Below are 15374 nucleotides of genomic sequence, written 5' to 3'. Positions count from 1 at the left end.
GGTCCGGGTCTGGCGGGGAAGGGGCCGCTCCCCGCCCCTCACATCGCCGGCGGAGCGGAGCGGCGCGGCGCGTCCCTCCCGCGGCCACTTCCTCGCCCCCGGCCGGGCGCTCCGTCCCGCCGCCCGGCCCCGCCTCCCGCCCCGCTGCCCGGCCGCGGCGGGAGGGCGCTCGGCAGCGCGGGGCGGGCCGCCACGGCCGCTGCAGCGCCGGGCACACGGCGGCTCCTGCCCGGCCCGGCCCGGCCGGCCGCTGCTTCGGGCCGCCTTCGGGCCGGCGGCGCATCGCCCTCCGGGGGCAGGGCGCGATCTTCCTGCCACAGGAAGGAAAAGCCCCTTTCCAGCTGGCTCCAGGCATATACCCCATAGGCGGGCAAGGAAACGGCGCTACAACGAGGAAAGGTTGTGCGTTACGCTGAGAGCGAAACGCCCTGTCCTGAGAAACTTGGAGCAATGGTTGTGGAAGAGAACAAGCGAGACCTGCTTTATGCGCACCCTTGTCTCAGGCTTTGACTTCTTCTTCCCTAGGAAAAAATAAAACTGCTTGCTCATAGGAGCCAGAAGTTGTTCATGTAAAGAATGAAGCAACTTGATATTCTGTATTTTCCTCTAGAAGCCGCAGCCCTTTAACTTAGATTCACCAGATTCCATATGCCTATGCTCTCATTTGAGTAAAATAAGCAGCAGGACACTGCTGGAGTTCAGAGAGGACTCAATTTTGTTGCTGAAGACAAAGCAAGAGATTCTGCCTAAATAATCATTTCAGACTATTTCCTTGCAAACTCAGAAAACTCACTCGCACTGATTTGCACTCAAACATTTCTTTGCTGAGAACCAGTGAAGTCTTTCATTGCTGCACTTTAGTTAAGCAAAAGCAGATTCCTTGCAGTCTGGTTTCCCGGTCAAGACAGCCACTCCCAAGCAGTCAGCAGACATTCTGTGTGCAGCTTGCTTAATGTCACGAACACTAATGTTAGAACAGAGGTGGCTACAAACAGTAAGGAACTGACTGTTTCCTACTAATCAACCCTACCTTAGAAGTTGGTCAAACTCTCTGATACCTCCAAGTCCTTCTTTACCCAAAACCTGCTTTAAGTATACAAACCATGTGCCACAGCCCATCTTCCAAAAACAGAGTGTTTGCTTCCACAATAAGAAAGTACTAGGATAAAAAACACTTCCTGATGATACAGCCTTATGAGAATCTGCAGGTATACAGGGAAGAAACCAGCACTTTCCCATCTGAATCCTCCTGAAAATGTACAATAGAATACAGAACATCTGGGCACTGCAGAAGTGTGGAAATACAGAACCTACTTGGGATTTAGGTGAGGGACAAAAATTTATTAGTTGGAAACTAGAGTCTCTGGCCAAATTCTTTTACTATTATGGAATAATACGCATATATTAAAAACTAGTAAAACAGATGGATAACCATGTATATGACTTTATAATGATTGTTCCACATTATTTACCTTGTAAAACTGTTTATCTTCTAACTTCCAGACTAAAAAGTTAAAACCAAAACCGTATCTCTGATGTTAGACGAGGATTTCAACATGCTCCTTGGAACAAGCTTTTAAATTCTTTTTCTCTTTAAAGCCTTGCAGTATAATACAAAGGACTAGCAGTCAGCTTCCTGCTTAGTGAGAACCCATGCTTCTCCATATGTATCAGTGTCACATAGGATGCTACGTATTTTATTTAATCAACGCAAAGCCCAGGGGGAACCTCTTTAGGGTTTAAACTTCCTAAGCCTCTGAAGTGAAATTAATATGCCTCCCCAAAGGACCTTAAGTAAAATAACTGCTAGCATGTTGTTTCATAAGCCTTTACAGCAACCTCCACCTGAAAACTCAGATCACAAATTGAGGTGAAAGCCCCTTCAAACCCTAGAACATTAGGCTGGCCTAAGGGAAACAGTTACACAGCTTGTAATGAATTAAGAACAAAATGAGGAAACAGAGGGAGCTTTTCATCCTCCCTTGCCCAAAATTGACTGTACAAGTCTTAACCTTCCTCCCTTCAATTCACTGCAGCATGTGAACACAATTGCATTTGCAGCATTATTTTCAGGGGTCTGTCCTATCCCTGTCCAAAGCAAAGGATTGCTCTTTCCGGAGACATTGCTTTTTTTGCTAGCTACTTTTGAAGGGTCAACAAGAAAAGGATTCCACAAGTGTCTGAATACCCATGCCATCTCTCTTCACTTTTTCTTGGCCACAAAAAGAGTGGGAAGAGCAGAGACCTGTCACGGGAATGCTTTCTTCTGAGGTAAATAGCTCTCCCTGCAGCATTAACGAAAGAGCCCAGCCAAGGGGAAAGACTGGAAAGACCTATGAGGGGAGCAAAGGAATTCACAAGCACTAGCAAAAATCAGTTGAATTTGCTTGCTTTTTAGATCCCAGGATCTCCCACTACTGCCTGGGGGAATACAAGAACAAAATAGCTTTCCTTGCATGGTTACTGCCCTGCCAGGTCATCTGGAGAGTTCCAGGCACAACACAGGGGAACACCCCTAGACAGCCACACACAGCTCTGAAGAGAGGCAGTCACACAGCATCCGGGAACAGACCGAACTGGCAAAGGCCTGGCAAGAGAGGAAGACGCTTGCTAACCAGGCAAGAAGCAAAATGACCCAGTGAAGCAATCACGGCCAGTAATTTCCCTGGTTCCTCACAGCAGTTACTTCAGACACTAGTACTTAAAATAAGGACAGTTTACCAGCAATGGCTGCATCTCTTCCTTTCTAATGCAGACAAAAGCACAGAATTTGTGCTGAGCTTTGCAGATGAAACTTGCAGCTGTAGTTTACTGTGGATGGAAGCTAAAAGAAATGAGAGAAATACTGGTTCCTGGCAATGGTTTCCTTTCTGCAACACAGACCTGAGTTATTCCATAAGTAACAAGGGCAGGCCAGATCAGGGGCATCTGAAAACAAAGTACACATATTTAACAAGCCCTCAGCTGAATGTCCCTTTTCAGTACTACAGGCAACAGCACCTGTACCAAATGACAGAATCCTACAGTACAATCTACCACTACATGACTACTTTTATTTCCCCAGCACTGCAAACATGGCACCTTCCAGAGACACCAACACCATGTGTGCTCTAATGGGCACAGAGCCTGCCCAAGTGTGCATTCAACTGGTGCTACCTAATTGCACACGAGAGGGACAGAACCCATGCACAGCAGCATTTGGAGATAGTTAAGAGCAGAGGACTAGGCAGAGGAAATGTAAAGAGCATAACACTACCTACCTACTACTGCTTATTTGACCCTGGCAGCCCTAACTCAGAACTTTCAATGTAGGACTCTCTTCTTCCTTTGTCCTCAGCAAGCTTTATAGTACACTCTATCAAAGAGAATCAAAAAAGCCCCATCATAAAAGCAATAAGAATAGAGCACTACATTCATTAAAGCAAACCTCCAGTTTCACAGAAGAAAAAACTTCAGTGGAGAAATGACCAATTTAAAGCCATGGCATTACACAACAGCTGAATGAAATCTCTTATCAGGGTCCTGAGTACCCTAACAGGCCATGCTCGTCCTGATCAGCCTCACCTGGGGCTTCCACACCCACCCTTTGCCCACAGGCCCAGGAGCTCCATTTCAGCTCAGGCTTGGGTCCTCAGTGCTACCCTATCTTGTGGGTGTTTCTGTTTCAAGTCCTATCTCCAACATTACCTTCTTGATACCCTTCAAACCTATGTTGTAAGTAATCCTGTCCCCAATTCCCTCTCTAGCTGCATCTTATAGATAGTCCCTTTAGACCCCTAGTGCTACTTCTTCCCCAGCATTTCACCTGGTACCATCTCCCTTTGCTCCTGAACAGATTCCTCATGTGGATCCTAGACCTGGTTCGTAGCTCACCTTTCCTGGGACTACCGATGAAGTTTGTTGTCAGCATCTGGCTCTGCCTGCCATGTTCAAGCTATGCACGACTGCACCCTGTTGGCGAGGACGCTGCCAGCGCTGAGGCTGCCCACCGCTCCCACTTTGTTCTCCTCCGTGGAGCAGCCCTGCTCCTTCTGCTCCCTACCATTCTCCTTTCACTGATCGTATTTAAAATGGATTACAACCAGGAGTAGCCTGATGGGGAGGAAGGGGTTTAAGTGGACTGAAGTCTTCTCTCTTCCAGTTTCACGTGCGTACTCCCGAGTTTCCCTGCCAAGGCTGTCCCGGGTTCCCCCTTCCTCCTCCTCCTCCCCGCTGCGCCTTTTGCACCACACGCAGCCTTCCCGCCCTGCTTGGAGCCTTCACCCAGACGCGGGCGGGGCCTCTCCAAATCCCCCCCACGCCACGCCGGGAGGGCGGCTGTGCCTCACGGGTGCCTGCTCTGCGCGGCCTCCCCGCCCGCCCCGCCAGCAGGCTGCCGGTGCTCGCCTCCGCTCAGCCGCGGCCCGGCCAAGATGGCGGGGGCGGGGGGGGCGGAGCCGAGGCGCTGCGCGCGCATGCGCACGCCGGCGCGCCGCGCGCGTGCGCGCAGACGGCACGTGGCGACGGGGCAGCATGGCGGAGTGGCGCGCGGTGCCCAGCGACCTCTTCCCCTTCGTGCTCGCCTTCCTGCGCGAGAACCGCTTCGAGGGCGCCGCGCGCGCCTTCGCCAGGGAGGCGGCGGCGGTGAGCGGGGGCGGCGACGCGGCGGGGGGGGGGGGGGGGGGCGGGCGGCGCGGCGGGGGGTCTGACGCGGCCTCTCTCTTGCTTTAGAAGGAGCAGGACCCCAACGCGGCCTCCCTCCTGGACATCTTCAGTTACTGGCTGAAGTAAGTGCCCCTCCGGCGGCGGGGCCCGGGCCCGGGGGGCGCTCCGCCGCGCTGCCGGGCTCCCTCCGGCAGCAGCCGCCGCCCTCCGGCCCTCGCCGCGTGGTCCCCGGCTCAGCCTTTCTCCCGGTAGGTCTCCAGCGGCCAAGAAGAGAAAGCTCGTCCCCAACGGCCCCCAGGCGAAGAGGAAGCCGTCCTCCAGCAGCGATGACAGCTCCAGCGAGGAGGACGAGACGCCCCCGGCCAAGAAACCAGGTGGGGTTTGGGGGCGGCCCTGGGGCAGGCCAGGGTTGTGTTTGACGCTGGCTCCTCACCTGGGTATCGAGCTCGGCTTCCGCGGCTCGTTTGAGGCCCTTCAGCGGCTATCAAGGTCTGGGTTTGTATTGACCCATCTTGTTTCTGGCATGTCTTTTGCCCATGGCATGTACGGTGTGTTTCACCCTAGCTAGGGGTGATCTCTCTTCATCCAGTTATGATTTAAGCACGTCAGGGTTTGTGTCCGCTAGAATGTTTTAGCTGGTCATTTTGTCTCGTTTGCCTGAGACTGGTGAAGGCATTAGGCTGTGCTGAGTTTTGAAGGTGCTATTGCAGTAGCACCTTTGTTACCTTGACTGTATTGAGATTCTGCTTTCCAAACGCTCACTGGTAGGATATCTTGGCAGGGTTACTCCTACTTGCTTCAGCACTTTCAAATTATGTGTTGGTTTAAATATTGGGTAAAACTGGTTTTTTGAGTGCATGTAGTTTGGGCTGGCACTGTCTTCATGGGATGTAGGCACTTCCCTCATGATTTTTTTTTTCCCGTGCTATTTTCCAGGGACTCTCAGTTTCACTGAGAGCTTTAAAGAATGGTTTCTCATCGTGCTATTGTTGGAAAACTGATTCAGGTTTTATAGGTGCTTTCACATTTGTTAAAATATGCATAATTTGACAAAACTCTGGCATGGCTAGGATTTATCGGGCTCCTCTGTAGTGGTGGGCACCGTGACCTGTTTGATGCAGAGCAGTTGTACACGATATCCTCAAGTTCTACAGAAATGCTAGGCATCCTTACTCACCTGGTGCTTGCGTGAGGTTACTACCCTCCTTTCTCTTAAGCTTGTGTCCTAGTGCTATCAAAAAATACATCCCTCCACTGCACTTTGGTATGTGGTGAGCTGTATTTTTCCCTTTTTATCTGAAATTGTTCTTACACCTTGCCTTAATCATGGTGTACCCAAGTTTGTGTATATCTAGCGGTAGATTTGCAGGTGAGAATTAGTAGATAGGGAGAGGGAGAGAGAGAGAGAAAGAAAACTGGTCTTTGACTTGAGCCATCCTGAAGCTGAATTTGAACTTAGATCTGATTTTTTTTATTTGATGAGGACAGTTGCAAATATAACTTAAGGCAAGATGATTTATTTTGCTCCATATTATTAAAAAGCAATTGCTGACCAGGAAGGAGTAGATTTGGCTAAAACACATTAAGCAAAGTGTCTGGAACCTTAACACAGCATTGCAATAGTTCTCCTTGGAAATCGGTGCTTGTTCAACGCGTTTTTGTAAGCTGGAAGGTGTGCAGACCCGGTTAATGTTATCTCAGATTGTGGGGACACTTTCCTTGTGGGGTATCCTTTTTGGTGATAGAAGTCTGCACTTAAATGTGTACATAACAAAGATAAAATCTGGAATTGGTTTTATCCTCTTGGCTACCCATTTTGGAGTCTTCTGCTGCGCCCTGCTCAAGAAACAAAGCGTTATGATCTTGGGTGATGGTTTAATGATCTTAGTATATCCTTTTGCCCTGATATACGCACTAGTGCGGGATATAGGTATGTGAAGGTTGTGCATCAACTTATCATCCATGTGTGCTGTCCCTTATTTGCAGCTAAAGCAGTAGCTGTGCCCAAGGCAAAAGCAGTTCCTCCAGCCAAGAAGGCAGAGAGCAGCAGCGAGGACTCCAGTGATGATTCAGACTCAGAGGAGGAGAAGAAGCCAACAAAGGTCAGCTTTTCTTTCCAGTGTCCTTAATGCATTTTTGACAGTGGTGGATAATAGCAAATTTGACCAGCAGAATTCTCTCTGAAATTGGGCTTGCTTTTCCTGAACTATGAAGTGCCTAGACTGGTGCAGGTGCAATGTAAGATGTCATTTCTGTAGTGGATGTTGTGCCATTTGGACTGGTCCTGTGAAAAATTAATTTCATGTGTAGCACCCGCTTTGCTCCCTGTCCAAGTCTGCTCCTTGCTTTTATTCTAAGACTGCCAGGGCTTACATTTTTTGCAGAGAAAGATTTATTTACAATCACTGAAAGAAATTTGATCTTTTTCTACATATATATATATGTATATATAAAAAGAGAATCATATCTTTCTTGTTGCAGTCGTGGTCTTGAGAAGTGGGAGGGAGGAAGAATGATGTCAGTGTACACTAGAGGAAACCAACCAGAGTTGCCCAGTCAGTATTTTCAGTCTTCAAACTAGTATGATCTGGAAAAGGAAGAGCACAGGGCCAGCCCCAGAGCTGCCCCATTTTGAGGAGGCAGAACTGGAGACTGAGACGCAAAGCAAGTCTCCCATAGGCTGCTGGGAGGTTTCCCAGAGTACAATTGTTATCCAGGGATTTTCAGGCCCTAACCATTAGGCAGAGTGGTGTTCCCAAGTCAAAATGGTAACCTCTGTGAAAGACAGCTGTTTATAGTCTCTGTACGTGTGTCCCACTTATTAGCCTCTTTTTCTTTTCATGGCTACAAGGGCCAATCAGTTTTCACTCCTGTTGTTTAGAAAGGTGCAAAACCCATGGTGAAGCCAGCTGGAACCAAAATCCAGCCTCAGAAGAAAGCAGAGAGTTCCAGCTCTGACTCCAGCAGCTCAGATGAAGAAGCACCAAAGAAACAGCCACCAAAACCAGCAACACCTAAATCAGGTACCTTTTATTGTGTATCATGAGTCAAAGTGCAAAACCGAAAAGGCCAGGGGAGGAGTGAGGGGGACTGTACTTACATGCAAAGGCATATGTATTAACATAGCAGTCTGCAAATCTGCTGTCACTGCCACTTGCACTCAAGTCCAGTCTGCTTCTGACATGGAATAGGTGTAGAACTGATCACAAATGAAATGTCTGGTCCCAAATGCTGCGCTGTTTGCTTAAGTAGCTTAACTGCTTAAGTTGTGCTTTTGCCAGTGTCTTCCCCTCAAAGAGCAGGGAAGATCTTTACTTAGCCTTTAGTCCTGGAACTTCCAATGAGCTAGAATGGACAGTTTTCTGAAAACTTTCTTTAAGCTTGTAGTAGCATAAAACAACAGTTTTGCAGTACTGCCTTAATCTGCTCTATTGGCTTCCTGGGGTTCTTAGTTCTCTCTATGATACTTTATGCTGAATGCAATTACCCCTCATCTACCATAGCATGTTTTCTAATGTCCCTTTTTACTTATCTCAAAAGCAAGTAAAGCTGCCCAGGCAGCCACCAAGGCGGTCAATGGAAAAGCAGCAAGCAGCAGTAGCAGCAGTAGTGAAGATTCTGATGAGGAAAAGGCTGCCCCGAAGAAGGTAAATTACACCGTGAAAAACTTCATGAACAGTGTAGAAGTCTGGTGAGATTGGGTGTATATCTGTCTTGTAGGGACTGTGAAATGTGTAGGCAAAGGTACAGACTACACAGATGCTGAGCACAGCATTTGTGGCTCTTGTACCTCCTTCTCCTTTGTACAGTGGGATTATGTGTTCTAGCACCTCTCTGTGCACTGGCTTTCTTCCCTAATACCTCCTTACCACTTCCTCTGCTCCTTCATTTTACAGGAATACATCTTGTTGTGTCATAACCGTATTGTAGTCTCCATTATACGTTCACTTCTGCTTCACTCTTTTGTGCTTAGCTATTTGTAACTTTGAGATTTCCACTATGGAGTGTTTAAAAATGTTTTCTGCAACACAGAAATATTTGTAGTTGTGTTTAATCAAGTGGCAGTTGCTACAATTTCAGTCAGTTCCGTGTCCCTTAGAGGAGCTCCTCATTAGGGATTCATGCAACAGAAAACAACAGCAGAGTGGCCAGAAAGATCACGATGCTCATGTGTTTCCTAAAATTTGCATTTGAGAGTCTTCGTTGATCTTTCTTCGTCTTCAAAATTTGCTCTCTTAAGTGAGGCCTAGAGTTAAACAAGATCCACATCCAGCTATCCCCACAAGATTTCTGTAGCTTCTTCCTTAATGTGTATTTCTTTCCTTCTTGCGATAAGGTTGTTCCCAAGAAATCACCTCTGCCGAAACCTGCAGCCACTCAAGCATGTCCAGGGAAAAACAAACGTGCCAAGGAAAGTTCCAGTAGTGAGGACTCATCTGACAGCTCAGACGATGAAAAGCCACCTGCAAAACAAAAGCCAAAGTCTGGTAAGTATTAGATACCATTGCTGCTACGTCGGAGGATGCTTTCCACTAGTTCCACTGTCCTGGGAGAAGCATGTGCAGGGCACAGGCAAGTCTTGCTGCACACAAGATTCCAGGTGGTGCTGGTGGTGGTATCGTGAACCAGAAATACTGCAGCTCTTTTCATGTGTGCTCTTGGGGCTAAGCTTGCAATTCAATTCCTCCCTCAGCAAGGGATGGGGAGTGAGAGAGATGTGATGGACTCTGCTTGGTTTGCTGCATGTCTTCTATTCAGGGAGCCTTTAAGTACATTCTTCTTGCAGGTTTTCTGTCTGCCAGGATTTGGGAATTAATTTGCCAGTGGTTTGGTTATTCTGTAACTGCGCAATTTAAGCTTTTTTAGGTGTTTTGTGAAGTATCGTGGGCTGTTCAGTTGCAATCCAGCTGATGGGCTAAATGGGCCTTTGTTCAATATAGTATAGTGCTTTTAGGATTCCAGTAGAGAGCTGATCTGAGTGGAGGATCAAGCCTCGGAACTCAGTCTGGTTCTCTAACCAGAGGATCTGAGAAGGCAGTAAATGAAAACAATCAACAATTGACAACTGTGTTTTGCTGAAAAAGCTTGGCAACACAAGCTCCTATTTTTCTAAAAGTGCAGAGAAAACTTCTGCAAAGGTGGTTGGGTCAGCTGTACCCGGAGAGGAGATTTAAACTCAACAGTAGAAACAGGAGGTAGCAGTAGGGTGGGTGTAACCTTTGAAATTATAAGCTAGTATCTTTGATTGTAGCTACAGAAGGGGAATAAATGGAACCAAATAGCAGAAGTGCTTTATTCTAACTACAACAAACATCTCGTGTGCTGCTCGCATTATCATGCAGGCATGTGAATGCTGTGTCTCTCTTCATAGGTCAGTACAGTGCTGTACCACCTCCTCAAGCTACGCAGACAAAGAAAGGCCTTGCCAAGGCTCCTGCAAAAAAGGCTGAGAGCAGTGACTCTTCAGACAGCAGTGATGAGGCACAGCAGGTGCCCCCAAAGGGAGGAGCAGGTATGCTGTGAGGAGAGGAGGCTGCAGAGGAAGTACTACATGGTGCAGACAATGTTTTGGCAATGTCTTCGTTTCCTTGAAAAAGCCATTTGGCTTTGGTCTCTGTTGCTCTTTGCTTCTCTGGAAGCTTCTGAGTAATTTGAAGGCGTCCCAAACAGCACTGTGTACAACCTGTGGATCCAAACTGTGTGCAGGTTGGATTGCTTTGGTTTGAAAAGTCATCAGGATCTAGTTCAGTGGGAACAAGCTGGGCCCGTTACTGCAGCTGGCCAGGTCCTTGCTTGGCTTCTGATGTGCTTGCTGGCTGAATGGCTGGTGCACTGAGAAGGGAGCTTTTTCACATCTGGAGTGTTTTGGATCTTGGGACAAAGGTTTGGTATGGATGTGGCCTGTTAATTTTAAACTTGCTTTTGCAGGCAAAGCAGTAGTAGCTAAAACAACCCCTGGCCCCAAAAACAAAGCTGTGACTACCAAGAAGGCTGAATCCAGTTCTGACAGTGACTCAGGTAATTCAAGAAACAAAGTTTTGATTTTTTTGTGTTAATGTTTTTATTGGCCAGGTTGCTGTATAGTGATGTATCCGCTAAGATTCTTAGCATATGAGCTTGAAAGCTTCACAGTCTCCATAGCTAACAAGACATGAAATTGAAAAACAGCAGCCTGCTATGCAGAGTGGAGTCTCACCATGAGACACCAATGAGACCGTTGGCAAGTGCAGAAAGGTCTGCATGTTGCTGGATGGAAAGGGTGAGGCATCATGTGTATCAGGTTTCTACAGAAAGGTTAATGGCTACACTTTTTGAGGATCTGTGTCAAGATTTTTGGTTTCTGTTATCCCATTGTGTTTGGGAGAAGTTTCCAAAATAAAAAATGTTATTGCCATACCAAGTGCAAAATATTCAAAAGATGCCTTCTCCTAATGTGACCCTAGAAATGGGGGCAGTGTGCCTTGTATCTTCTGTTGATCAGGTTTAAGATTTGCAGTGCTGTATTTCCCATGTAAGTTCCCTATGTGCTGCATTTCTTATCTCACAAGTTCAAGGTGCTGCTGTTGTATATCTCAACATCTCTGGTGCCACAGCAGGGACTGTGGGTGGCAGCTGCCTGTATCTGCAGACAGCTAGCACTAGACTGTATGACCCTTCAGCAAGGGGCAGGAGTTCTGTGGTTTCTGGTTTTGTTGCCTAGTTTCTCACAAATGGACAAGGTTTTGATTACTGTTATTAAAGTGTTCAGAAATGTTGGACTGGATCAGGCTTAGCATTCCAGATTGCTGTGAGGTACAATACAAAGGCATATTTGTATGCAGGAGTCTCCAGTCCATCCTCAGACTACTGCTAAACACATCTGATACAGGAAATAGAAAGCTAAAACGAGATACTGTGCGGTTGCTGTCTTGCTTTTCCTGCTTTGTCAATTTTATCGCCTAATTTCTTGCCTGTTCTTTGATCGTTACCACATAGCTTCTTTTCTCGATGTCTCTTCTCCCTGAGTTTGTTCTTGGTGGTAGCTGTACTTTCTTCAGTCCCTTATTCCGTACCTCTTCTCCTACATTATTCTCAAAATACCTGCTTCCTTGTGCATGCATTAGCGAAGAATTTAAACTGCTTGTTTCCACTTCCTCCCAACAAAGAAGATACATGGAAAGATGAATGCTGTCTCCTGACCATTCAAGTGTTCACCAAATACTGCTTATTGCCAGTTACCTAGTGGCTCAGCCTTGGGCCACAACCCATTTTGCTTTTCACCTCCCCATGAGTTATATATGTGTTATTACTAAAGTAACTTGCACCAGGAGCTTATTAACTTAACATCTTTTTTTTTGGTTGGTTGGTTTTGTTTTGTTTAGATTCTAGCTCTGAAGATGACAAGAAGAAGGTAGGGAGTAAGCTCCCAGCTAAGCAACCTGTGATAAAGAACACTTCCAAATCAGCAAAAGTAGCTGTCAAGGCTGGACAAGCAAAGAAAGACTCCAGTTCCTCCTCAGACAGCTCAGGTACTGGGGTAGGAGAAAAGGAGAATTTCCACATGCACGTTGTGCTTGCTCAGACGTCTGTGTTTCTAGGCAGAGTATGGGGGTGCAGTTGGACAGGAATACCCATTGCAGTGTTGTTTCAAGCAGCTAATGAAGTGCACTGTGTATCAACATTGAATCTGTACATAATCTTCATGTTGAAGGAATGGGGCTTAGCCTTCATTATTCTTTTCCTTTCCTTTCTAGATTCTGATAGCTCTGACAAGAAGGTCCGTGTGAAGCCCACAACTAAAGCGGCAGCGCCTGCAACAAAGAAGTCACAAGCTGCCATAAAGAAAGCACAAAGTAGCTCTGATTCAGACAGCAGCTCCAGCAGCTCTAAGGATGAGAAGATGAAGAAAGGCACTCCAGCTAAATTACCTGGCAAAGTGGGTAAGCCAGCATCCAAACCTTCTACCCCAGCTCCCAAAGCAGACACTTCTGACTCCGATAGCTCAAGCAGTGAAGAAGAAGAAAAGAAGCCAGCAGTGAAACCAGCTGCCAAACCTACAGGGGTAGCAAAAGCAACTGTGGGGAAGAAGGCAGCTGCTTCTAGTAGTAGTAGCAGCTCATCTGATAGTTCCAGTGAAGAGGATGAGAAGCCCAAAAAGTCAGGGAAAGGGGCACAGAACAATTCTAAGACCACTGCCCCCACAGAGAAGGCAAAAGCATCCACACCAGCAGGAAACAACCTGAAGTCTAAGGCAGCTGGTGGCAGCAGTAGCAGCAGTGAAAGCAGCTCTGAAGAAGAGACTGGAAAAGTCAATGGAGGTATTACAGTCTGGGAAGTGGGTCTGTCAGGCAATGTTACTGAGCTAAGCATGAATGGGAGCCTTTTCTAAACAATATTCAGTCTGATCTCTCTGTGCTATTAGATTACGCCATCTGGTGCAGTACTGAGAAGGAAGGGCTAGTTTTTAATTTGGTGTGATCCTTTTTGTCTGTATTGAATATCTGCTGGCAATGGAATTTGTGGTAACATGAAGTACACTTCCGTACAGTTGTTGCCAGTTGCCATCTGCGCATGCACAAGATTGTTAGTGACAGGAAGGCAGACTGCTGGAGGACCTTGTCTGTGTTGAGTGGGACACCACAGGTGATGCCCCAATGCACAATCTCAATATTTATCCCTCCAGGAGGAAAACAGCTTTGCACTAGTGACGTGTGCAAGTGCATACTGTGTGACTCCAAGAACAGGCAAATTTTAACCAACAGAACTTGTTCAAGTGCACTAAATCATTAATATAGAGGTACCCTATTCCACAAAATTATCTTTATCCATTAGGACAAGATGGCAAAATCCTTGCTGGCCCAGAATGGCTATTAGTGTCTGTTATAGGAGTCTGTTTTCTGGGTGAGGTAATGCAGGGACTAATTCTCACACCTGTGTCAGCGCTGGCTTTGCCATGCTGGGGGAGAGATGCCATTACCTTTCCCAACACTGCAGTTACTCCCTTTGAAGTTTTACTGCTGTGCATCTAACAGGCACGATCAGGAAGAAACAGAAGAGGGAAGATGTTCAGGAGCCAGAGACACCACACAGTAAAAAGGCAAAGATGAAAGCCAAAATGCCACACACAGTTCCCAAGGTGAAACGGGTGAGTGAGGGCGGAGTGTGGTGACCGGTGGGAGAGGCATCTCTGCCTCCTGAACAAGTAGGCTTGTTTTGGGGGGAGGTTGGGCCCACAGGATTGATTTGTATTTTTGCTCCCTCCTCAAGCACTTGAAGCTTGTCTGGAGAACCCTAGGGAGTGCACATATGTGCAGAATATTATTCTGGCAAAGGTTGATTGGATATGGTTGCACAGGAGCATCCCTGATCTGCCTGATCTGAAGAAGGGAAAGAATTACGAATCTGAGAAACACTTAAAGATTGAAGTGACCTGAACAGGGCTCAATATTTGCAGGGCAGGGAGGGAAGGAGGTTGTCACTAAGGGAATATCATGCATGTGTGTGCACTTACTGTATCTCATTTTCTTTAACAGCCAGCCTCTCCATTCCGCCGTGTAAGGGAAGAAGAGATTGAGCTGGATGCCCGTGTTGCTGATAACTCATTTGAAGCAAAGGTAGGGCTAGGTGACAGAGTGGTAACCCTTGGCCTCTGCAAATACACATTGGCAGAGCGGCCTTGGCGCGCTTGTGGGCAGTCTTTCTGGTGGGTGCTTTTTCCAGCAGGAGGTGCTGTTACAAAGTGTGTGAGCACTGGCAGGAGGTGTGTGGGAGAGTGGTATCCGCTCCAGTGTTAATGTACTGGTGTTTGCTGGGTAGGATGAAGTGCAAAGCGCATTGCCTTTACTCTCTTGGGTGCTGCTCTGAATTGCTTTTTCCTCTCCTCCTTCATCCCTCACAGAAAGGAGCAGCTGGTGACTGGGGTGAGAAGGCTAACAATATCCTGAAATTCACTAAAGGCAAATCTTTCCGCCATGAGAAGACAAAGAAAAAACGAGGCAGCTACCGTGGGGGCACTATATCGACCGAAGTAAATTCCATCAAGTTTGAAAGTGACTGAGAATGTTTCCTGGGGAATTCATAAACCATCTGCTCATCAGAATGGCTTGGATGGGCATGTGGACATTACGGATGTCAAGCCTGCCTGGATTGCTACCTCCCCTAGCCCATTGTGGGGCAGGCAGCTCCAGCATGGGGATGTGGGAGAATGGTTGGACATTTCCCCCTTTTATTTCTAATTCTGGTTTAGGCCCCTAATTTGGAACCGTCCTTGAGCTGGTGTTATTGACACCACTAGGGTGACCTCCGAGACTTAAATTTTCTACAGTCTTATTTTAAAAGGCTGGCAGTGATTCTTTCATTTTGGTTTCCTGCCCATCTAGTAGAAGAAAGAGAAATCATTCTCCTGTATCTTAACCTCCCACTTCTTTTTCAGCCAGTTTAACTTGGATACCTGTGAAATGGCAAGTATTGTAACTTGCCTTTGGCTAGTTACTGTAAGAGCAACAACTGATTTGAACCCTCTGGCTGTAATCCCCAACCCCACCTGACATTTCAAGTTCACAGTTGCAGTGTGACAGGTTTCCTCTTTTCTGTTTCCTTCTTTTATGGTTTCATCTTGCAATAAATTCCTGCATTCCTCTTCCTTCCACTCCTGTTGAGGCCACTAACCAGGGTACTTGGAGAAGCAGAGTCTAAATACACCTTAGAAGCTGAGTAGCTGTGGTGTTTGAAGTTGCAAGTTGGGGGCTGTT

General features: G+C 47.1%; 1 protein-coding gene across 1 annotated transcript; it reads left to right on the top strand.

Moving 5' to 3' along the window:
- Positions 1-4512: 4512 nt before the first annotated feature.
- On the top strand, positions 4513-14928 carry NOLC1 (nucleolar and coiled-body phosphoprotein 1). The gene is made up of 14 exons (XM_075717941.1): positions 4513-4623; positions 4711-4766; positions 4897-5018; positions 6631-6746; positions 7526-7667; positions 8185-8291; positions 8981-9131; positions 10016-10156; positions 10573-10662; positions 12006-12152; positions 12378-12941; positions 13656-13768; positions 14157-14237; positions 14522-14928. Exons 1-14 carry the CDS (start codon positions 4513-4515, stop codon positions 14678-14680), a joined length of 2100 nt encoding a protein of 699 aa, XP_075574056.1. The 3' UTR covers positions 14681-14928.
- The last annotated feature ends 446 nt before the right edge of the window (positions 14929-15374 follow it).

The sequence above is a fragment of the Pelecanus crispus genome, chromosome 10, assembly GCF_030463565.1.
Source record: "Pelecanus crispus isolate bPelCri1 chromosome 10, bPelCri1.pri, whole genome shotgun sequence".
Lineage (NCBI taxonomy): Eukaryota > Metazoa > Chordata > Aves > Pelecaniformes > Pelecanidae > Pelecanus > Pelecanus crispus.
The sequence above is the reverse complement of the archived record's forward strand: the minus strand, read 5'-3'. Positions and strand labels throughout refer to the sequence as shown.

Bases quoted from the DNA above. Each gene is read 5' to 3' on its own strand.
- NOLC1 (XM_075717941.1), top strand. From the start codon at position 4,513: ATGGCGGAGTGGCGCGCGGTGCCCAGCGACCTCTTCCCCTTCGTGCTC. The intron at 10,663-12,005 runs GTAATTCAAGAA...TGTTTTGTTTAG, and splicing joins CAGTTCTGACAGTGACTCAG to ATTCTAGCTCTGAAGATGAC. The intron at 14,238-14,521 runs GTAGGGCTAGGT...CATCCCTCACAG, and splicing joins ATAACTCATTTGAAGCAAAG to AAAGGAGCAGCTGGTGACTG.